Consider the following 23001-nt stretch of genomic DNA (forward strand, 5'->3'; position numbering starts at 1 on the left):
TCAGTACCACATACAAAGATGTTGTGTCCGCCAAAAACTAAAAAATAAATATTAAAATTCTCTCTCTCTAAAAAAAAAAAAAAAAAATCTAAATTATAGATATAAAATAGAAATACAGTTATGACCTATAGGTATGATTTAATGCATCCTATGTAGAAATCCTAACCTTCAGTGTGATAATATTAGGAGGTAGGGCCTTTGAGAGGTAATTTGGTTATAAGGATAAAGCCCTCTCTTGGCTTGCTCTCTGCCATTTGAGGAAGATGGCAGAGCGTTACACATAAGTTACTAGGTCTCTGCTGGGACCTTGATCTTGGACATCCCAGTTCCCAGAACCGTGAGAAATAAATTGCTGTTGGTTAAGCCCCAAAGTATATGTAATTTTGTGGCAACAGCACAAACGAAGATATGCAACCACAAGGAAAATAATTGGAATGTAAGTCAATAAGAAAGTATTTTCTAAGGAAATTATACTTTCTTTCTCAACTGCTTTCATCTCACAATAAGAGTTTTTAATATCTTAAAGCATTATCTAGAGGAATGGGATAATAGTGAAAAATAATACAAGGTCATAATTAACCAATGTACGAAATATGAATCTTTTGGCTTATTACCTCCACAGTACTTAGTACCATGGGTTTTTTGCTTTTTTTTTTTTAAAGAAAATAAGAGCCAAATGTGGTGGTGCACAGCTGTAAACCCAGCAACTCAGGAGGCTGATGCAAATTCAAGGCCAGCCTGAACAATCTATCTCAAAATAAAATTAAAAGGATTGGGGATAGATAGCACAGTGGCAGAGCCCTGACCCATGGAATCAAACCCCAGTACCACAAAATTATAAATAAATAAATAATACATAGAACATAAAAAGGAAATAGTTATCATTTATAGGACTCCAATATTTTAATTACCTTTCTATTTTGAGAAGTAAAATCTCCACCAGTTGCCTCTGATTTCTTAGACTTTTTATTACATTTTTTCTTAGTTTTTTTGGGAGTACTAATTCTGGTAAATTTCATTCTGAAAAAAAGATGAAGTATTTAGAAACATTTTCATGACTATAACGTGTAAAATTCTCAGTTAAATATAGGAATAAACCAAGTAACACTTCAATTTCTCGACTTAATTATAATAATACAGAAGGAAAAAAAAAACAATTCTTAACAATTTGATTCAAAAGTAGTCAAACTTGCTGGGTATGGTGACACACACATGTAATCCAGTAACAGGGGAGGCTGAGACAGGAGGATTGCAAGTTCAAGATGAGTCTCAGTAACTTAGCGAGGACCTAAGCAACTTAGGAAGACCATGTCTCAAAAAAATAAAAAGGGTTGAGGATATAGCTCAGTGGTAAAGCAGCCCTGGATTCAATCCCAGGTACCTAACAATCATAATCATAATAAAAATCATAATCATAATTTTTTGGGGGGAAGCCAAAGTTTACTATTTGTTAATTCCTTTAGAAATAATAAGCCTTAGGCCAGGTATGGTGGTGCTCTCCCTTATTTCTAATGGCTCAGGAGGCTAAGGCAGGAGGATCACAAGTTCAAAGCCAGCCTCAACAACTTAGCAAGGCCCTAAGCAACTTATTGAGATCCTGTCTCAAAATAAAAAGGGCTGAGACTGTAGCTCAGTGGTAAAGCACTCTTGGGTACCAAAAAAAAAAAAATTATCCTCTAGGATCATTCTTAAATTTATCCAGAAGCAGCATGCAAGTATATACTTCTTCACAAATGTGTCCGTTTATTCAACAAGTTAATACTCCATGATTTATTTTTAATCTCATTTGCTAAATGAACAGAAGACATATTTGAAGCATAGTTTTTCAGGGATTATCAACTATGACAATTAAGAGTTTAAAACTCATCTAAAATACATCTAGAACTTTTCTGAAATTATGACTGATTATAAATTACATGTGAGAAACAAAAAGCATTTTGAAATCCTTTTCGCCTTCTTACAAATCAGCTGTGTTCTAGAAAAAATAATGCCCTAATACAGGAAAGGAGAGGGAATGGGAATGGGAAAGAGAGTAAAATGAATTAGATATAAATTTTCTATGTTCATATATGAATACACAATCAGTGTAACTCCACAGTCATGTACAACCACAAAAAGGGAAGTTATACTCCATACATGCATGATATATCAAAATACATTCTACTGTCATGTATAACTAAAAAGAAATATATATATATATATATATATATCTGTCCATATCTCCCTAGGGGATGACAGGTCAAAGGAAAACAGAAAGAAAAAAGAATGCCCTCCAACATATGTAGTATTTTCATTCCCAAATAATGCATGCAGAATATTAGAACGTTGGAATAAAAACAAAACTTTACCTAATAGGGCTCTCTGAATCAGAGGGTACTGTTAGTAATTCTGCTGTGTATAGGCTATGCTTTTCTGATACACTGGCTGTTTTGGGAGTAGAAAACTTTACTGGACTATTGTCTTGTACATCTTCATAATCAGGACCTCTAATGGTAGTAGGTGTGCTGCTATTTCTTATAGATCGTCTGGATGATTTAGGTGTGGAAACATTTACCAATCTGTCTTCAGGTTCAGCTTTAGGATATATAATCTTTTCTTTAATTGATGTGCTGGTTTTCCTTGATGATTTATTCTTGTCACACAGAGAAGAAATCATTAGAGGGTCATCATTTGCTATACCTTCACAAACAAGATTTTCACTGTTAAGTAATGTAGTGCTTTTGAAAATTTCTGATTTCTTGTGTCTCAAACTCATTCTAAGTCTATTCTGATTTTGTTTATTTCTTAAGGAAAGAATTGTTTCTTTCTTTTGATTTTCTTTTTGGTTTTCACCTGTAGTAGCCCCAGTATCTAATGTTTCCTTATTCTTTTTCTTTAGCATTTTACTTTTCTCCATAGGAAAACTTCTTCTATCAGCGTGTGACTGTGAACTACCATTTGAAACCATTTGAATATTAAGATTTTCCATGATTTTCTTAGAATTATTATCTCGTCCTTCTTCATTTAAATATTTTTCATTGAGGTCTTTCTGCTTATCTGAAGACTTTTTGACACCATTTTTAATTGCATCTGATGCTGGCTGCCTAAATGCTTTCATAAACTGCTGCCTTTCTTCTAGGGTACACTTTGGTTTCACAGCTTCAGAACTTCCAGCTTCCAACACAGCCAATTCTAATTCTTCCTCCTGTATAACAACATTAGATTTTCTTTTCTGAATTGTCTGTTCATTCTCAGGATCAGAAAGACTATTTTCCATCTCAAATTTCTTTTGTTTCAAGAAAATTGGGGGTATTTTCTTTGTCCTTTTTGGAGGAATGGGGTGAACTTGTGCAAGGACAGTAACTGTCTTAAAGCGCATCAGCTGAGATATCTCACAGTTTTCTGATTCACTTATATAACCACTTGTGCCTATTTCCTCAACAGTTTCAGAAGGTAAACAAATTGACATTGTTGAGTCTGGTATCTGTTCCACTTTATTTTCCTTGTGACTTTTTAAAAATTCTTCATATGAGACAGTTATCGTACAATCATTTAAATGGGCTGTTTCAGTAACATGATCACTAGAGTTTGCTTCATTTGTAGTACTCTCAATTTCATTAGTTAGGGAAGATACTATCTCTTTGCTGTCTTTATCACTATTTTGAAGCAGATTTAGTTCTTCTGCCAAGGGTAAACTTTCAGATAGATCTATTACATCTCTGTATTTCCTTTTTCCTAACCTTTTACAATCACCTTTTGTCATCCTTTGTTTAGGATTCACTTTCTTAGAATTTTTCTTGAAAGTCATAGCATTTGACTGTCTTTCAACATCATGAATACTTTCTACAAGAACCTCCACATGTTTATTGTAAAGTAAAACAGAAGCACTATTTTCCACAAAATCATTATTTAAACTACAGTCTTCTTTGCTATCATCACTGTTAATTTCAATTGGAGATTCATTCTCAGTTTTTATATTATTTAGCTGTTGAGATAAATTAACCCTCTTTACTTTCTTCTTAAATACTGTATTTGAGAATGTGTCCAAAGGTTTTTTACAATCTTTGTTATTCTCAACAGGCAATGGTGCAGATGACTTTATCTTACACTCTTTCACTGAGTGTGTCTTCTCATTTGTGGGTGAAGTCTTTCTAAAATAATCCATAATATTACTAGATTTTGGTGGAGAGAAAACTCTGTCTCCAGTCTTCCCTATCGGTGATAAATATTTTGTAATTGTTTTACAGGAAGATCGGTCATCATCTTTTCGTCGCTTCTTGCATGGCTAGCAATTTAAAACAAGAAAAAAGTATTTATTTAAAGCAAAATAAAACAAAGTGTAACTTTTAAACATGTCTCTAACATTTTAAGAAACTGAAGCCAGGTGTGGTAGTACATGCCCTGTCACCCCAGCAAATGGGAAGGCTGAGGCAGTTGAATTGCAAGGTCAAGGTCAGGCTCAACAACTTAGTGAGGCCCTATGCAACACAACAAGACACTGTCTCAAAATAAAAAACAAAAAGGACTGGAGATGTAGCTCAGTGATGCAGCACCCTGGGTTCAATCCCAAGTACCAAAAAAAAGAAAAAAAGAAAAGAAAAAGAAAAAAGAAATTGGATTAATGGGTTTGGTAGCACAGGCCTACAATCCCAGCCTATAACTCCAGCTAAACAGGATGATGAAACAGTAGGATTGCAAATTCAAGGCCAGCCTGGGCAATTTTGCAAGACCCTGCTTTAACAATTAAAAACAAAAACAAAGGCTGGACATGGTGATACATGCCTGGAATCCCAGAGACTCAGGAGACTTGAGATAGAAGGAGGCTGAGACAGAAGGATCACAAATTATAGGCCAATCTTAGAAACTTAGTGAGATCCCACCCCAAAATAAAACCAGGTACAGTGACATTTGCTTGTAATCCCAGCTATTCAAGAGGCTGAGGCAGAGGGATTGTAAATTTGAGGGCAGCCTCCGCAACTGAGCAAGACATTGTCTTAAAGTAAAAAATAAAAAAGGATGGAGATGTAGCTCAGTGGTAAAGTGACCCTCAATTAATACCAGTAACACAAAAAACAATAATAATAAAATTAAATTTAAAAAGGGACCACACACCTGTAATCCCAACAACTCAAGAGACTTAGGCAGGAAGAATGCAAGTTCAAGACCAGCCTCAGCAACTTAGTGAGGCCCTAAGTAGCTTAGTGAGATCCTGCCTCAAAAATAAAAAATAAAATGGGCTAGGAATGTAGCTTAGCGGTAAAGTGCCTCTGGGTTCAACTGCTAGTCCCCTCCAACACCTCCCCAAAAAAGGATGGGAGTAGGGAAAGAGGTGTAATCCAGTAGTAGAACACCCCGGGTTCAATTCCAAGTACTAAAAGATAAAGGAAAAATAAAATAAAATTGGACCAAAACTGAGTGTGGTGGCACATGGCTATAATCCTGGCTACTCAGGAGGCTGAGGAAGGAGGATCACAAATTAGAGGCCAATCTAGGCAATTTAGCAAGACCCTGTCTCAACACAAAAAGGGCTAGAGAGGTAGCTCAGTGGTATATAGCCCTGAGTTTAATCCTTAATACCATAAAAGTAAAGGAGAAATTGGATTGTGCATGGGGGGGCTCCTTTAGATGCAAAATATGATATATTAGAAAGAAACAAGCTTTATTCATTTATTTATTTATTTTTGGTAAATAAATGAACCCAGGGCATGCAATCACTGAGCCACATTCTCAACTCTTCATATTTTAATTAGAGACAGGATCTCTCCCTAAGAGGCTTAGGGCCTCACTAAATTGCTAAGTCTGGTTTCAAACTCACAATCTTCTTGCCTAGGCCTCCAAGCCACTGGGTTTACAGATATGTACCACTCTGCTTTAAAGTTAAAAATACATTCAAATCTCAGTGTCATGTCAATTTGCAGGCGCTCGCATACACACATACACACACACACACACACACAAACACATCATACTTCAATAAAAAGTTTATACTGAAACAAAACCAAGGCTACTATACTTATGAAAAAATTATTAATGTTTCTTAGTCTCTGTTTATAACCTTTGATTACCAATAACCACCTTACAGAATTTGTAATAGGTATATAAAAATATGTGAAGTTTGACACATGGTAGGGACCACACAGTTATCAATCGCATTCCCTTTTACTTTTTTAGTTAAAAATAAACACATGGGCTAGGGATGTAGCTTAGTGTAGAACACTTGCTTAGTACATGTAAGACTCTAGGTCTAATCCCCAGCACTGCAAAAAATAAAAATTAAATAAACACATTATCTTACTACTGCTAAGATGCAGATACTTAGCAAATAAGCCCAGAATCCCAAAATTTACTAAATCAAGTAGAAATTACATTGAAAGATCACCAAAAGAACACTTGCCACAATTCCAGGTTTTTTTTAAGTTAAATTTTTTAAGTTGTAGATGGACACAATACCTTTATTTTATTTATTTAAATATTTTTATGTGGTACTGAGGATCGAACCCAGTGGCAAGTGCTCTACTACTGAGTTACAACCCCAGCCCAATTCCAGTGTTTTGATACTAAAACAGTTACTGCCTACTTCCTGCACTAGCTATTACTCTCATGGTATCAAGGTGATTAAGCTAAGGATAGTCATATTTTTGTCAGTCATACATTAGTCATTTGTGGTCAGCAACAATGGACGCACCCAAGTAAGTTGAGCCAAGGTTATAATGAGCCCAGGTGTGGTTGAAGAAGATCCAGAGAGGCACTAGCTGTTGTGAGGAAAGCATAAAGCTCAAAATGAAAGTCATGAATCAGATGATACTATCAAGGAAATTTAATTTTTCGTGTGTAAACCCAGGATCCCACACATGTTAGGCCACTGAGCTACATCCCCAGCCCTTTTAAATTTTTATTTTAAGGCAGAGTCTTGTTAAATTACCCAGGCTGTCCTTGAACCTACTATCCTCTTGCCTCAGTCTCCTAAGTAGCTGGGATTACAAGTACGACCCCATCTGGTCCAGTAAATATTGATCCTTTCTGCTTCTGGAAGTTGATTAAATTTTCTGGTTATGATATTGAAAATTAAGGTTGGGCATGTGGTATCACATGCCTGTGATACTAGCTACTTCAAAAGCTGAGACAGGAGGATCACAAGTTTGAGGTTAGCCTGACAATTTAGTGAGACATTGTCTCAAAAAATAAAAAGGAGTAGGGCTGGGTATAGTGGTGCCCACCTGTAATCCCAGCGGCTCAGGAGACAGAAGGATAGAGTGTTTAAAGCCAGCCTCAGCAAATATGAGGAGCTAAGCAATTCAGTGAGGCTCTATCTCTAAATAAAATACAAATTAGGGCTGGGGATGTGGCTCAGTAGTCAAGTGCCCCTGAGTTTAATCCCCAGTACCAAAAAGAAACAAGAGGGTAGGGAGGTAGCTCAGTGGTAGAATGCCCCTGAATTTAATCCCCAGGACTGAAAAAATAAAAAATAAAAATAAAAAGCAGGGGGCTGGGAATATAGTTCAGTGTAAAGAGCTTGCCTGCCTGTCTGAGCCTGGATTCAATCCCCATACCTAGGGGCAGCAGGTGGAGGATCACATATATTGGGACTTGATACTGCTCTCTATTGCCTAATAGCAGTCTTTCAGTGCATCTTGACCACTGAGCCACATCTCTAGCCTTTTATTTTTTATTTTGAGACAGGATCTCACTAAATTGCTTAGGGCCTCACTAAATTGTTGAGGCTGGTCTGAAACTTGCAATCATCCTGCCTCAGTCTTACAAGTCTCTAGGAATATAAACATGTGACACCATATGCAGCTTAGGTTAGAATTTCTAAATGGTATCTTTGAAAAGATGTCATTTCTCACTTTACTCCAGACTAAGTTTGCAGCATACCTTAGGACTAGACAAACTTCCAATGGCTTGGGAGGCTGAGGCAGGAGGAACATGAGTTACCAAAATAAATAAATAAATAAATAAATAAATAGATGGTGTAGATAAGCTACTTCAAAAGCCCATTAATTATTTGAACCTGGCCCTAGAAATTCACTGATTTTAAACAAGTATATATGCACAAATAAAATGGTGAAAATAAGTAGATAAATAAATCAGTAACTTCTATAATAGGAAACATATCATTTTATTGGTTACCAAAAGTTACATATTGTTTTTACAATGATGAGGATTGAACCCCCAGCATTAAAATTGCTAAGCAAATACTTAACACTTTATCACTGAGCTATGTTCTATCCATGTATCTGTCTTAATTTTGTGAGAATAAATTTGCCAGAATAACAAGAATAATTTTCAAAGCTAAGTAATAAATGGGGGATTTGCATGTCTAGAAAATTAAATTGTATTATAAAGCCTTCAGGATTAAAAGCATACTTCTCATGCATTAGTAGGCAAGCAGTGTGATGTAATAGATTAGAAAACCAGATACAGCCAGGCGTGGTGGTTTACCCCTATAATCCCAGGGACTAAGGAGGCTAAGGCAGGAGGATAGCAAATTCAAAATCAGCCTCACCAACTTAGTGAGGTCCTAAGCAACTTAGCCAGACCCTATCTCAAAAACTAAAAAGGGCTGGAGATTTGGCTTAGTGGTAAAGCGCCGCTGGGTTCAATCCCTGGTACCAAAAAAAAAGAAAGAAAGAAAGAAAGAAAGAAAACCAGCAATAGACTTAAGGACTTAAGTTCACATTTAAGAACTTGTATGTGGTAACAACAGCATTCAAATTAGTGGAAAAAGTAACAGTTAATGAAACATGTTGGGACAAATTTCTCAACATTTGGATAAATATGAGGCAAAATTAATTAAAGACAGATTAAATTATACATGTTAAAATGAAATTGTAAATGTATTCAAAAAATGGTATTATTATTTATGTAACTTTCAGATGGTATCAGAGGCTCTATAGAATAGGCTCTTGAGTCTGGAAGATCTAAGTTCAAGTGCTGACCCCAACATCAACTGGAACGGAACCTTAAGCAAATCACTTACAACTTTTTGTTTATTTTTAAAATGTAAGATGGAGCTGGGTTTGGTGGCACACTCCTATAAATCCCAGCTACTTGGGAGGCTAAAACAGGAGGATCACAAATTTGATGCCAGCCTAGACAATTTATGGAGACCTTGTCTCAAAATAAAAAATAAAAAGGACTTGGGATGTAGCTCAGTGGTATAGCACTTAGGCAGTATGGGTGAGGCCATGGATTCAATCCCACACACACAGAAAAAAATTTCAGAACTTACTCTAACCTACTTTTAATTACTTCTTAACCTTCCTTCATTTGTAGAATAGAGATAATAATACCTCATTATAGCTTGATATTAAGCAAAATAGGATAAAAGACCTTACAATTAAACACAAAGTATCATTATTATGAAATAGGCTCTTTCTAATCAGGGTACCAAAATCACAAACTGTTAAGCAACGGAGTGATAAAACTGAACATACAAAATCAAGAATTGTGTAATTCAGTGCCAGAAGTCCTTCACACCTGAGACAAACTGAGTAATTCACTTGAATTAGCAAATACAAGCATCATACTTATTATGAATTAGACATTACTTGAATGAGTCAGAGTTAAGGGAACTTGGAGCTAGGACTTAACAGAGTTGAGTCTTAGTTAACTTCAAGGCAACAAGATACATGAATTAGAATGCCAGTATGAGATGAAAAGGTGTAAATATAGCAACTATATACCTGAAAATGCTAACCCTCTACTTCCAGCGCAGAATAACATTATGATTACAGAGTATATTTCACTGAAACTTGATGAATCCAGGAGAACATCAGCATGCTGGGCTAGGACTCCTAAGGCTCTGGAGCCTTAAGAAATTGATTTTTTTAAAATTAAGTACCTTATTTGATTCCAGGAGTCACATTCTAAATGGAAATTACGAAATGAGGTGGATGTATTGACTACTTGATTTTTTTTTTTTTCAAAGCTTAAGTCCTATAATTCCAGATCACGACTGAGAATCTGACCCTAGGATCCTGCCGTGACATGTCACAAGTCTAAAACTTCAAGTTCCACCCACAATTCAGGATCTGGGAATGGGCTATGTCTTCTTAAATCCTGAATTGCAGTGACCCCACAAATATCTCACAATCCCAATGTTTGTCAGTATTTACTACGACTCTAAGAAACGACACTACGTTGGCAACTGTCCCACACAAAGTTCTAACTGTGGGTCCTTACCATGGCCCTCCTTTGCCATTCCGTATGCAAACCAAGGATCACCCTCCTCCCACCCCCACCCTACAATCCCCAACAGATGAAGGAAAGAATTTGACAGAAACTTGACCTCACCTCAATCTCGTAGTCCTTCACTGGAGGGGGAGCAGCAGCAGCCGCCATGGCCAGGACCCCCACCATGCTCCCTGCTTCCCCGAATCCCAGCTCCTAGGACCTTGCGCGGTCCGGCTCAGCCTGCCTGGAGGCCATGGAGCTGGCCGGCTCCGGTAGGAGCGAATTGCTGGGCCGCCGAGTCAGTCTCAGGGGCCCACCGCGCCCACCCGCCCAAAACGGGCGCGGAGACTGGGCCCAGCTTCGTCGAGACAAACGCGGAAAAAGGCGGTGACAAAGCGCGGGCAGCGAGGGCCCTGGGACGCGGCCGGCAGTGCAGGACGTCTCAGAGGCGGCAGTTCCAGGCTGAGCGCCCAGGACTTGAGCCCGGGTGCCTACAGCCAACAGAACACAGATCGGGCCGCGGGGCTTCGGCGGGAGTTCTTGTCAATTGGGTTTTCGCGCCGTCCTGAGCGTAGGGGGCGGAGTTTACGGCTGCTTTGGAAGCATACGCGGATGGTGAGACAGGAGGGCCAAAATACGTCTCTTGACAAACCTGCAAAAGACGGAGCCAATTGCTTTGTTTAATTTAAAATCAGCCAAGGTTTTGGACATTCAGACTTTTTCTGTTGTATAACACAGTGTCACCATTAAAAACTAATGATTTGACTAAGGTCACCTAGTCAGTTAATGGCAGAATGAAAATTTAGACTTTAAGCTAGCCCTTTTTTAAAAAGTGAAAATGGGAAAAATACGAAAAATTGAATAATTGATTGCATTCCTAAATGTAAATTGATTATAGACTAAAATGCTAATATCTTGGTAGCGTCCTACCTGGAGACTCGTCCATTTGGGGGTCCTAAATTTTTATACCTCTAACTGGACTCTAGAGGCATTTTCTCATGGATTTCATTGTTGGGAGCAGCAAACAAACACAAAATTATTGCCTCATCTGGCATGTTTTCAGTTTCTGTAGGATATCAATAGTTCGCTGGTTTCTTGTGAGGGTAATCTCATGCAGCAACTGCAATATTTTCATGGATTCTTTAAACTTTTATTTATTTTTTACCTAAAATTGCAATTACACAAATAAACAGTTTTATTTAGGTGCATAGTTTCAACAGCATGGTACTTAAGAACCGGGTTATGTAAACTGTTTTTAACTATTAATTAACCTTTTTTTAATCTTTATTTATTTATTTTTATGTGGTGCTGAGGATCAAACCCAAGGCTTAGCACATGCTAGGCAGACGGCACTACCACAGAGCTACAACCCCAGCCCAATTAACCTTTTCTTTTATTCTTCCCTCTTGACGTGCAGTTTCATTGAGAGAGCTCCAAGGTAGGACCTCAAAGAAGCTCCTACTTTTACAAATTGTTATTAACTCAATTTTTTTTGTGTGTGTGTATGTGTGTGTGTGTGGGTATGCCGGTGATTGAACTCAGGGGCACTCGGCCACTGGGTCACATCCCCAGCCCTATTTTGTATTTTATGTAGAGATAGGGTCTCACCGAGTTCCCTAGCGCCTCGGTAAATTGCTGAGGCTGGTTTTGAACTCATGATCCTCCTACCTCCGCCTCCTGAGCCACTGAGATTTACAGGCAAGCGCCATTGCACCCGGCTACAGTAAGTTTTGTTATGTTCTTTGACATTTTTAACCAAGAACAGGCATTACTTGAATAAATATAAAAGTTAATAATGCCGGCAATCCCTGGCACCAAAAACAACAACAACAACAAAAATCCACTGTACAAAATAACTGATTTCTGATTCATATGTCAGACCTATGTCCTAGAGGCAGCTACTTCCATCAATCATTACAAGTGTTTTGTTTGTTTTGGTACCTGAGATTGAACCCAAGTGAGTTTAACCACTGAGTCAATCCCCAACCCTTCTTATTTTTTTTTTATCTTGAGACATGGTCTCCTTAAGTTGCTTAGGACCTCACCAAATTGCGGAGGCTGGCTTTGAACTCCTGAGTCCTGAGTCGCTGTGACTACAGACATGCACCATGGCGCCCAGCTTTTTAAATACCATAATATTGTCACCAGCATGGGATCTGAAGAAATTCCCAGAAGGGAAAGGGGGACCTCAACGCAACCCTGGTGGGTTCTTAATTTATACTACAGAAAGGAGAGGCACAAAAATTTAAGAAAGTAGTCTGAGGGCTGGGGATGTGGCTCAAGCGGTAGCGCGCTCGCCTGGCATGCGTGCCAGCACCACATACAAAACAAAGATGTTGTGTCCGCTGAAAACTAAAATATAAATATTAAAAAATTAAAAAAAAGAAAGTAGTCTGAAATGGGTGTAATCCCAGGCAGGAGGATCGCAAATTCAAAGCCAGCCTCAGCAAAATTAAAAAATCAAAAATTTAAATAAACAATAAAAGGGCTGAGGATGTTGCTTAGTAGTTAAGCGCCCCTTGGTCCCATCCCTGGTACCAAAAAAGAGTAATTATCTCAGGGGGAGTCCTGGATGAGGCAATTTTCAGCTCTGACATTCTGGATTAGCAGCCCCCACACTATGGGCGCTAGGACTACATTCAACCTGTTGCCTGTTTTTGTATAGCTTTTCAAAGAATCATTTTTTACCTTTTTAAATAGTTGGGGGAGCATGCAAAAATTATTTTGTGATTTGTGAAAATTATGTAATATTCAAATTTCAGTGTCCTTAAGTGTCTTTTTTTTTTTTTTTTCTCCAGAGACTGGGTCTCATTGTGTTTTCCAGGCTGGCTTTGAACTCCTGGACTCAAGCGATACTTCTGCCTTATTGTCCCAGTAACTAGAGCTACAGGCACAGGCCACCCCACTGCGCTGGGCCCATAAGTTTTTATTGCACTTGATCACACCCATTTACTCACTCCGCTGCAACAGATACGTCATGAACAGACAAGCCCAAAATATTTATTACTTGACCCTTACAGAAAAATACTGCCAACACCCTTCTTAGACTTGCTCCGGGATTGCTGTATTGCTGGTTATCCTTTAGGCCTCTCTTGGTTCCCTTCTTAGATGATGAGCTCCTAGGCGGTGGTGTCTGGGTTGCAGTAACCTCCAAGAACGCCGGTCGTGGCTAGGAGTCTCATTTTACCAGGCCCGTAAAACAGCGACGACTTAAAAGCCAAGGCTCCGGCGGCGTCTGCTCTGGTCTCAACTGCTGAGCTTGGGAAAGATAATTCCCTTTTCTGTCCCTCGGCTTCCTCCCCTGTGCACTGGAGATAAAGGCTGTAAGTGATATAAGAAAGAGATAAGATGTGGAAAGCACCGCACAACGCTCTTATTAGTCTTGCCGTGCCTCCAAACATTTCCTGAGGAAACACTGAGCAACAGCGTGGCGAGGGCGCAGGGCCGAGGCCAGCAAAGTCACAAAGTGGGAGACACTGGGACCCGCAGGCCCTACGCCGGGGGCGCCGCCGTACGGCTGTCAATCAAAGTCGACTTGGGGCGTGGACTGGAATGGCAGGGCGGGGCGTGGTGGCGCTTCCGCCAGAGCGAGGCCGCCCCGGGCCTCCAGCCGGCGCGGGGCACACTCGGGAACCCGCTCCTGCAGCCGCCTGCGGCGCGGCCTGATGAGAGGGACCATGGAACTGGAGCCGGAGCTGCTGCTGCAGGAGGCCCGTGAGAACGTGGAGGCGGCGCAGAGCTACCGGCGCGAGCTGAGCCACCGGCTGCAGGGGCTGCGGGAGGCGCAGAGGCAGGTCGGAGGGCCGCACCCTAAGGGGCGCTGTGGGCCCGGGAGGTCGCGGGGTGCCGAGCGGTGGGCTAGGACTCCGGATGGTGGGAGTGTCCGAAAACTCCGGAGAAAGAGGGGGAGAGCTCTGAAGAAGGACAGGGACCTCGAAAGGTCTGAGAATGGGGCGCTGGGAATTGGGGAAGTTTTAGGGGAAGCCAAGTTTGGGGGAATCGTAAGAAATTGTGCGGAGTGTTCCCTAAACCGTGAGGGGCAGCGATGGGAGGGAATAGGATTGGCGTCCGAGGTTGGGGAGAGTGAGGGACCAAAGCAAAATCCGAGGATCCAAAGGGTAGTGATGACTGAACAGAATCGGGAGGTGGGATTTTATTTGGGATTAATTTTAGAGAGCCTGAGAAAAAACGGGGGCAGTGATGACCTGGTGAGAGCTGAAGGGGGAGGAGACAAAATGGATATTGGAACCGTAGGACTAAAGTGAAAGGGAAGAGGTAGGGATAGAGAAACTGTAACGTTAACACTAAATGAATGGGGTTAGTGTTTGAATGCCTCATATGATCTTGAATACATTTCATAGAAATCGGAGTCATCTTTTCTAGGTAGTTTAGAATTTAAGGATAAGGTTAATTGGAAGGGCAGAGGAAGGAAAATGAAGTGCTTGAAGGAGGATATACAAAAGCCAAGGGACAGATTTTAAAGAGAGGAGTGCTCAAGGGAGAAGCTAAATATACCTGCAAGTGGTGGAGTTATCTTTTCCAAGGGGAAAAGATTATCAAAGTTGTAGGAAAGCCACATGGTTTCTCTACACCCTCAAACATACACAGAAAAAAAGATATAACCTACTGCTTATGTGTGATTGGACAAGTAGTTCTTTAAGTCTACTAATAACCTAAGGGCTTCATAAATGCATTTTGAATGAGTGGGATTCCATCTGAATTTTTCTAGGTCTCATTTGTTATTAATAGATATTGTCAAGCTAGTCAGTCCTAGTGGCAAAGAATCTGAAAATGTTAGAAGACTATTGTCATAGTGTCTTTGGATCTTGTCATCACTAAGAATACTCAACATACCTTGGGCTTTATGTATTTTAAAGTCCTTGTAGAACTGATGTAGGCCAGACATCATTTTCATTTTAGTAGCAAAACTGAGACTAGAATCTAGGTATGATTTGGTGAACACTTTTTCACGGCATTCGAATACACTTCTCTGGATTTTCCTTTGAAAACATCTGCATTATTCTTTCTGCTATTTTGATGTAAAGGTTCTAATTCAAGGACATTGTTTAAAAAGATATTAAAATACCTCTTAATATACAACTAATGTGCCAGCCAGTTAGAATATGTCTGAGCATAACAATTGTTTTAACAGTATCAGTAATTAAGTATCAATAGACATAAAGGGAGTGAACACCTGGGAGTGGTACTTATTAACTTCTCATGTGATATTGAATGCATTAAAAAAAATTAGTGTGGGGCTGGGGATGTGGCTCAAGCGGTAGCGCGCTCGCCTGCCATGCGTGCGGCCCGGGTTCGATCCTCAGCACCACATACAAACAAAGATGTTGTGTCTGCCGAGAACTGAAAAATAAATATTAAAAAAAAAATTCTCTCTCTCTCTCTCTCTCTCCCCTCTTTCTTTAAAAAAAAAAAAAATCCTTTAAAAAAAAAAAATTAGTGTGACTCCATCCTTCATGGTTTAGTATTCAATTTCCAAACCAATATTCTTTTAAATTTTATATCCAATAATTTATTTTTTTTAATTTTTTAATATTTATTTTTAGTTCTCGGCGGACACAACATCTTTGTTTGTACGTGGTGCTGAGGATCGAACCCGGGCCGCACGCATGCCAGGCGAGCGCGCTACCGCTTGAGCCACATCCCCAGCCCGTATATCCAATAATTTAAATAGAGGACATACTTTCCTATAATTTAGTGTTATTTAGTATGGTTTTCCTTTTTGTTCTGTTTCGTTTTGAAAGCCATTGTCTTGGGCCTGAGACAGAAAAAAAACTAAAGGAGCATCCATCAACAGACTTCTGATGACATTGCCTTCTGACAAGGAGGCTAAGTATGGTTCTCTTTTATCAACTGGAATGTGTTTTGTGCCAGTGCCAGTTACAAAGGCTAATTCTATTCAATTGTGTGTGTTTGGGTTTGTAGAATAAGTCCACTGTTAACTTGTGTTTTAAGGAAGGTCTGTGTTACAAAAATATTATCAAAATAAGCAGTTGGTTTTGTTTGGTGGTTAGGATATTTTTAGAGTCCCAGTCATTTTCAGAATAACTACATAAAATATATGGCTTTTTAGCCAAAGAGTTTGCATGGGGAAGAATGAGAAGATCAGAAAGGAAGGGATGTATTTAGTTTTTTGCTTGCTGATTTTATTTACTTTTGGCAAATGATGTTGGGGGCGGGGGTGATACCAGGGATCAAACCCAGAGCCTTGTGCAGGCTAGGCAAGCACTTTACACTGATATGCCTCCAGTCCCTGATATTTTCCAGTTGAGATATAATTTATATACCATAAAATTCGTGTTTTAAAGCATTCAATTCAGTGGCTTTTAGTGTGTTTACAAAATTACTAATTATTGATTAATTCCAGAATCACCACCCCCACCCCCTGAAAAATTCCATATCCCTAGTTGTTATTCTTACCAGCGCCTGTCAACTAAACTATTTTCTGTTTCTATGGATTTGCCTGTTCTGGGCATTTCATATAAATAGAATCATACATTATGTACAATATGTATTCATTCTTGATTATCATCATTATTTATTTATTTATTGAGACAAGGTCTTGCTAAATTGCTTAGGGCCTTGCTAATTTGATGAAGCTGGCTTTGACCTTGTGATCTTCCTGCCTTAGCCTCCAGCCAGACACCGTGCTGGGCCCTGCTCTTTTTTATTTCAATTTTGAGACAGAATCTGGCTAAGTTGAGACGTTGTCTGGCTGGTCTGAAACTTGCAATTCTGCCTCACTTTTTCTAGTAACTGGGGTTACAGGCTTGCACCACCATCCCGGCCATGTTTTTACCGTTTTCTTCTTTTTTTTGGGGGGGGGTATGTGTGTAGTACTGGGGATTGAACCCAGAGCACTCTATATCCCAGCCTTTTCATTTTTAATTTTGAGACAGGGCCTCACTAAATTGCATAGTCTTGCCTTGAACTTGGGGTCCTCCTACCTCAATCTCCTTACCTAGTAGCTAGGATTACAGGCAGGCACCATGGCAGCCAGCTATGTTTTTACTTTTTTAGATTATATTAACAAATTACTGGATCACATGGTAACTCTTTTATTTTAATACCTTTATTTTATTTATTTATTTTTGTATGGTGCTGAGGATTGAACTCAGTGCCTCACACATCAGAGGCAAACGCTCTACCACTGAGCCACAACCCTACCCTCTAACACATGGTGACTCTTTTTGTTTTAAGATTTGTTTAACCTTTCCCGGAACTCTTGTCATATCTTTTATCTTTACTTTTGTTTCTTACCCTTTAAAAATATCTTGTGAAATTTGTTTCATGTTAAGAAATCATGTGCCAGGTGTATAATCTGCAAGTTGGTAGGTTGAGGCAGGAGGATTGTGAATTCAAGACCAGCCTCAGCAACTTAGCAAAGCCCTAAGCAACTTAATGAGACCCTGTCTCAAAAAAAAAAAAAAAAAAAAAAAAAATTAAAAGAGCTGGGGATGTGGCTTAGTGGTTAAGTGCCCCTGGGTTCAATCCTTGGTACAAAAAAAAAAAAAAAAAAAAAATCAAAAACCTGTCAACATGTAGCAGTTTCTCCTCTGTGGTTAAGTTTAGGCCTTCCTCTCTGTTTTCAGAGAAAAGGAAGTTCTGTGTAGGAGTGCAAGGGTTGTCTGTAGCTTTTATTGTTTGAATAAGTTAAAGGCAAGAGAGATGTTGGTTGTCTTCAGGAAATCAGATAATGTTTACAGCCACCCTATCCTGAGGTTGAAATCATTAAGAAGAATTCTTTATAGTCCTTGGAATCTTTGGTTCTAAGATGTAAATACCACAGAAATTAACTCCCACTCTCCTAAAATGTTCATTTATTCATTTACTCAGTAAATATTTATTGGGCATCAGAGGTACTTCTGTATACTATATACTGTGGTCAGAGAAAAGATCATTGTCCTCATGAATTTATTCTTATCTTTGGTGGCTGATCATTAGGTTATCATCCCTAAAAATAGAACAAATAAGAAAAACTAAATAAATTCTTGTATATTCATTTTTGGATTTTATTTCCATTGTGGTTTTTTTTTTGTTTTGTTTTGTTTTGTTATCACTTGCCCTATTTCTACAGCATTAACTTTTCTGCTTGTTCTAAGTAGAGATAAACTGATCAAGGGATGCAACTGTCTGTTCAGGCCTCACACCGTTGAGGTACCTAGAGGATATTGTTACAATCTGAGGCCTGGTCCTTAAACTTTGCAAATCCAGAGTCACCATCTTTCTCTGTTATTGAAGGGGGATTATGGGGAGCCATTCTCACCCGTGACTGGGTGACTCCCAGTTTGGGTCTGAGGCTTCTGGCTGTGTCGGAATTTTCCCGGCCCTTTCCTGATGAGAGAACCCGTCCGTGTGGGGGTGTGACTGACCACTGACCCCGGGGGCCCAATCACTGACCCTGACCTTGGAGTGCGGCCCCCCCTCAACCTTCATTGGATGGAATTATCCCCTGAATTTCTTGTTCCCCAATAAAAGGCTACTCCCTGGCGTGCTCGCTCTCTCTCCTGCTAGCCCTGAGTAATCCTTGCTGCCCTACGGGTGGTTCGAGGTTGGAGCCAGAGAGGAGAACCGTCTCGGACCTGGCAATAGAAAAAGGTAACTGAGTCTGTGTGTTTTATTTCGATCTCTGCTAGCTAACTTTTATGCCAAGAACCTCATTAATGAAACCAATGCGCAGGCCGCATGGTGGAGGGGATTGCCTTGCAGTACTAGAGGTGCCTATGGTGAGAAATGCTAATATTTTAGTTCAGGTGCAGTTAATTGTTTATAAAATGAATCTACTGGCCTTCATGTGTCTTTTAATAGGGTGATTTTTTTGTTTTGTCTTTCCTTGCACTGACAGAATGAAGTGTCTCTCCCTCAGAGAAAATGATTAGATCCTGGTACATAATTGAGATACTGTTTGAGAGCCCTGCCCAGCTCTGGCCAGTGGTGTCCCTTAGATCCTTGCTACAAGTGTGATTCATAATCTTCAGGAGTGTTATCACTTATGAAGAATTCAATTGTGTGGTGGTGCACTCTGTAATTCCTGCAAGTTGGTATGTTGATGCAAGAGGATTATTATTTGTGAAGAATTGAAAACCTCAGGCTCCACCCCGACCTACTGATCAGAGTCTGCACTTTAGCAAGTTCCCAGGCATGATATACCTGCACATTAAAGAAAAGGCACACTGTCTTAGAGTACATCATTATCGCTTCAGCTCTTTACTGATTTCTGTTGCTTAAACTGTGTTTTCATAAATTGCTGTGGTTATCTTCAAGGTTAAAATGTTGTTTGAAATACTGCACATTTGTTTGTTAGATAATTGTGCAGAGATATACAAGGGAATAACTGACAAACTCAAGTCAAAACTTGTCTAACATGTCCTCATACCTGTAACGTGGCCATTTGATGAATAAGTTTTCCACAGCATTTTCTTTTCTTTCTTTTTCTTTTTCTTTTTCTTTTTTTTTTTTTGGTTTGTTTGTTTGGTACCAAGGATTGAACCAGGGGCTCTTAAACTTTGCAAATCCAGAATCACCATCTTTCTCTGTTATTGAAGTGGGGTTGCCTTGCAGTACCTTTTTTATATTTTATTTAGAGATGGGATCTTGCTGAGTTACTTAAGGCCTCACTAAGTTGCTGAGGCTGGCTTTGAACTCTCAATTCTCCTGCCTCTGTCTTCTGAGTTCCTAGGATTACAGGTGTGTGCCACCCCTTCTTACCTGCTTCATTTTAAAAATATATTTATTTATTTTTTAGTTGTAGTTGCACACCATACCTTTATTTATATGTGGTGCTGAGGATCAAACCCAGGTCCTTGCACATGCTAGGTGAGCGCTTTACCACTGAACCACAACCCCAGCCCCCCTGCTTCATTTTTTTAAAACAATTAATTTCTGATGACCTTTTGAAGATTTTGCTGCTATTATTTCTTAATTTTTTTTTATTTGGGCTAGGTGTGATGGTACACACTTTATAATCTCAGCTACTTGGGAGGCTGAGGCAGGATGATCACAAGTTTGAGGCCAGACTCAACAATTTAGCAAGGAGGCTCTAAATAACTTATTGAGATCCAAGATTAAAAAAGAAAAGAACTAGGGATGTAGCTCAATATCAGAGCACCCTTGAGTTCAATCTCCATTTCCAAAAAATAAAATATGTTTCATTTGTTATTAAAAATTTACATTTAAACGGCTTTCTGTTTTGTTTGTTTGTTTGTTTGTTTTTTATGGTACTAGGGATTGAACCTAGGGTAATTGCCCATGATAGACAAGCATTCCACCACTAAGCTACATGCCTAATTCTTATTTTAAGACAGGGTCTTGCTAAATTATCCAGGCTGACCTTGAATTTGCAACCGTCCTACCTCAGCTTCCCAAGTCCTGGGATTACAGATTTGCACCACCACACCCCACTTGACTGGTATTCTTGATATTCCTGATGTATAATACTACATGCTTTATAGATCACAATTCCCACAGGATTTGAAGACACAGTGTACTAAAGACTGGGACATATATAGAACCCAGTAAAGAAAAAAAATAGGTTATTTCAGAAAACCAAGACAGGAAGTCTTAGTAGCTCAGCAAAGAAAAAAAGCTATTATTGCTCCTTTTATCTCTCACTTCCCCTCTGTTACCCATTTTCAAAACAGTACAAAAATCTGCTTGAATATAATTTGTTACAGCAGTAGCACTTTAAAATGTCCCTGTTGTACTATTGTAAGAAAAATTTAAATCTAGATCTAGGGAAAACCAAGAACAAATGAAATCCTTTAAAAATAATCTCTAATTCTACTATTTGCTGACAACTGTGGTAAACATTTTGGTGTATCCTACACCTGCCCTACAAAGTTGAGAGACTTCTTCTATACATGCAGTTTTGTATCTTTTTTTTTTTTTTTGGCTAGCGTTGTAAGCATTTATCAAGAAAATTTTTTCACCTGCAGCATAATTTTTAATGCAGAGGTGAGTGGAGTGTATTATGTAGATTTTTGTGGAGCATTTGTTGGTAGTAGGCTGAAAGTATTTACTTAGGTACCCAAAAATACTGAAAGCAAAGCTCTGCAAGCAAAACTAAATAATTTAAACTTAGGTGGGGGTAGGAGGGAGGGGCCACACAAATATCTCATGTGCTATTTAATAATTTTCATAGAGAAGAACTATTCTTATTACTATAAACCCAGGAAATATGATTGATTTTTGTCATTTAAAAATCTGAACAAGAGGGGCTGGGGTTGTGACTCAGTGGCAGAGTGCTTACCTTGCATATATGAGGCACTGGGTTCAATCCTCAGCACCACATAAAAATAAGTAAAGTAAAGGTATTTTAGAAATTAAATAAATAATAAAAAGTTATTATGTCCATTTACAACTAAAAAATGTTAAACAGGGTGCGGGGCTGGGGTTGTTGCTCAGTGGATAGCGCTCGCCTAGCATGTGTGAGGCACTGGGTTCAAGTCTCAGTACTACATATAAATAAACAAATAAAATAAAGATCCATTGACAACTAAAAAAATATTAAAAAATAAAAATAAAAAGCCAAACAAATGTAGGGTAGTCTTTTATTATTGAGAGCTATCAGCGAATCACTTATACTTGCATTTACTTAACAGGGACAAGTTAGCTTCAAGATCCAGTGAAATGTAATTTTTCTGATTTTCAGGTTCCTTAATTGTAAAATGAGGATCAAGATAGTGCCTACTGTAGCTGACCAATGTGAGAACTGAAATGAGAAACATTTTTAAAATGTTAAGCACAATGCTTACAATGTGGGACATTCTTAATTACTAATAGCCATAATAATAAATCCACTATGTATTGTTTTCAAGGTGACAATTCCCACTTCAACTGGCAGCTTATTCTTTAAGCTTATAGTCTCTTCTAGCAGAATGCCATTTTTTATACGATTTATTTTTATTTTTTTTAGTCATACATGACAGCAGAATGTATTTTGACATATAATACATACATGGAATGTACATACATCAATCATATTGTCTATTATATTCTAGCAGAATGCCATTTTTGAACTCTGGTGGCAGTTTGTGGTTGTCCCACTTTTAATGCTTATTATACTTGTACATATAGTTGTCTGTCTTCCTTACTCAGAATGAGAGATTTTTTAGATCAGGACCATGCCTTATTTATCTTTACTATCCCAATTCCTGGCATGTACTAGACCTCAAAAATTGGTTGAAATAATGCCTTCAAGAATTTTGTGGGTTGGGGCTGGGGATGTGACTCAAGTGGTAGCGTGCTTGCCTGGCATTTGCGGGGCGCTGGGTTCCATCCTCAGCACCACATAAAAACATAAAATAAAATAAAGATGTTGTGTCTACCGAAAACTGAAAAATAAATATTAAAAAATTCTCTCTCTCTCTCTCTCTCTCTCTCTCTCTCTCTCTCTCTCTCTCCCTCTCTCCTCTCTTCTCTCTCTTCTCTCTATCTTAAAAAAAATAATAATTTTGTGGGTTTGATTTTGCAGTCATCCTTTTGAGATTGTCTGCAGCTTTCTCTGTGACAAACAGGGTCATATATACCCTATTTATTAATAAAGTTAATTAAGAATTAAATATTTGTTTTATCATATAGTTTGGTTATCTTGTTGTATAATAAACTGTGCCAAAGCTTAACAGGTTAAAAAACAATCATTTTATTTGCTTACAGTTCTGGAGGGTGACTGGAAATGAGTTTTCTTGGCAACACTCTTGTGATTGCAGTCAGATGGCAACTGGGGCTGGAATGTCCAAGACAGAATGTTTACTTACGTGTTTGGAGCCTTGGTGTTAGCAGGACTCAGTTGGAATGCTGGGCCTCAGCACCATTCTCTTTCTCCTCCTC

General features: G+C 38.9%; 2 protein-coding genes across 7 annotated transcripts in view; one reads left to right on the plus strand and one right to left on the minus strand.

The window, feature by feature from the left end:
• Nucleotides 1–13678, minus strand: part of Atad5 (ATPase family AAA domain containing 5) — a 61359-nt gene extending 47681 nt beyond the window's left edge. For 2 of the 6 annotated variants that reach the window (XM_046424020.2, XM_046424019.2), the window contains exons 1-4: nt 13174–13677; nt 10276–10807; nt 2349–4264; nt 912–1020 (exon numbers count right to left, since the gene is read on the minus strand). In XM_046424020.2, the coding sequence (XP_046279976.1) occupies nt 912–1020; nt 2349–4264; nt 10276–10341 (2091 nt within the window). In that variant the 5' untranslated portion in view covers nt 10342–10807; nt 13174–13677. Of the gene's footprint in view, nt 1–911; nt 1021–2348; nt 4265–10275; nt 10808–11085; nt 11268–13173 lie in introns of those variants that run through there. The other 4 variants (XM_046424022.2, XM_046424021.2, XM_046424018.2 and 1 more) reach the window with 3 other exon arrangements.
• A 42-nt stretch (nt 13679–13720) lies between these two features.
• Nucleotides 13721–23001, plus strand: part of Crlf3 (cytokine receptor like factor 3) — a 40491-nt gene continuing 31210 nt past the window's right edge. The window contains exon 1 of the mRNA XM_046424025.2: nt 13721–13949. Coding sequence (XP_046279981.1) covers nt 13821–13949 — 129 coding nt within the window. The 5' untranslated portion in view covers nt 13721–13820. The remainder of the gene's footprint in view (nt 13950–23001) is intronic.

This window comes from Marmota monax, unplaced genomic scaffold, assembly GCF_021218885.2.
Source record: "Marmota monax isolate L192 unplaced genomic scaffold, Marmota_monax_Labrador192_F-V1.1 WCK01_AAM20220418_F8-fsc00296, whole genome shotgun sequence".
Taxonomy (NCBI): Eukaryota; Metazoa; Chordata; class Mammalia; order Rodentia; family Sciuridae; genus Marmota; species Marmota monax.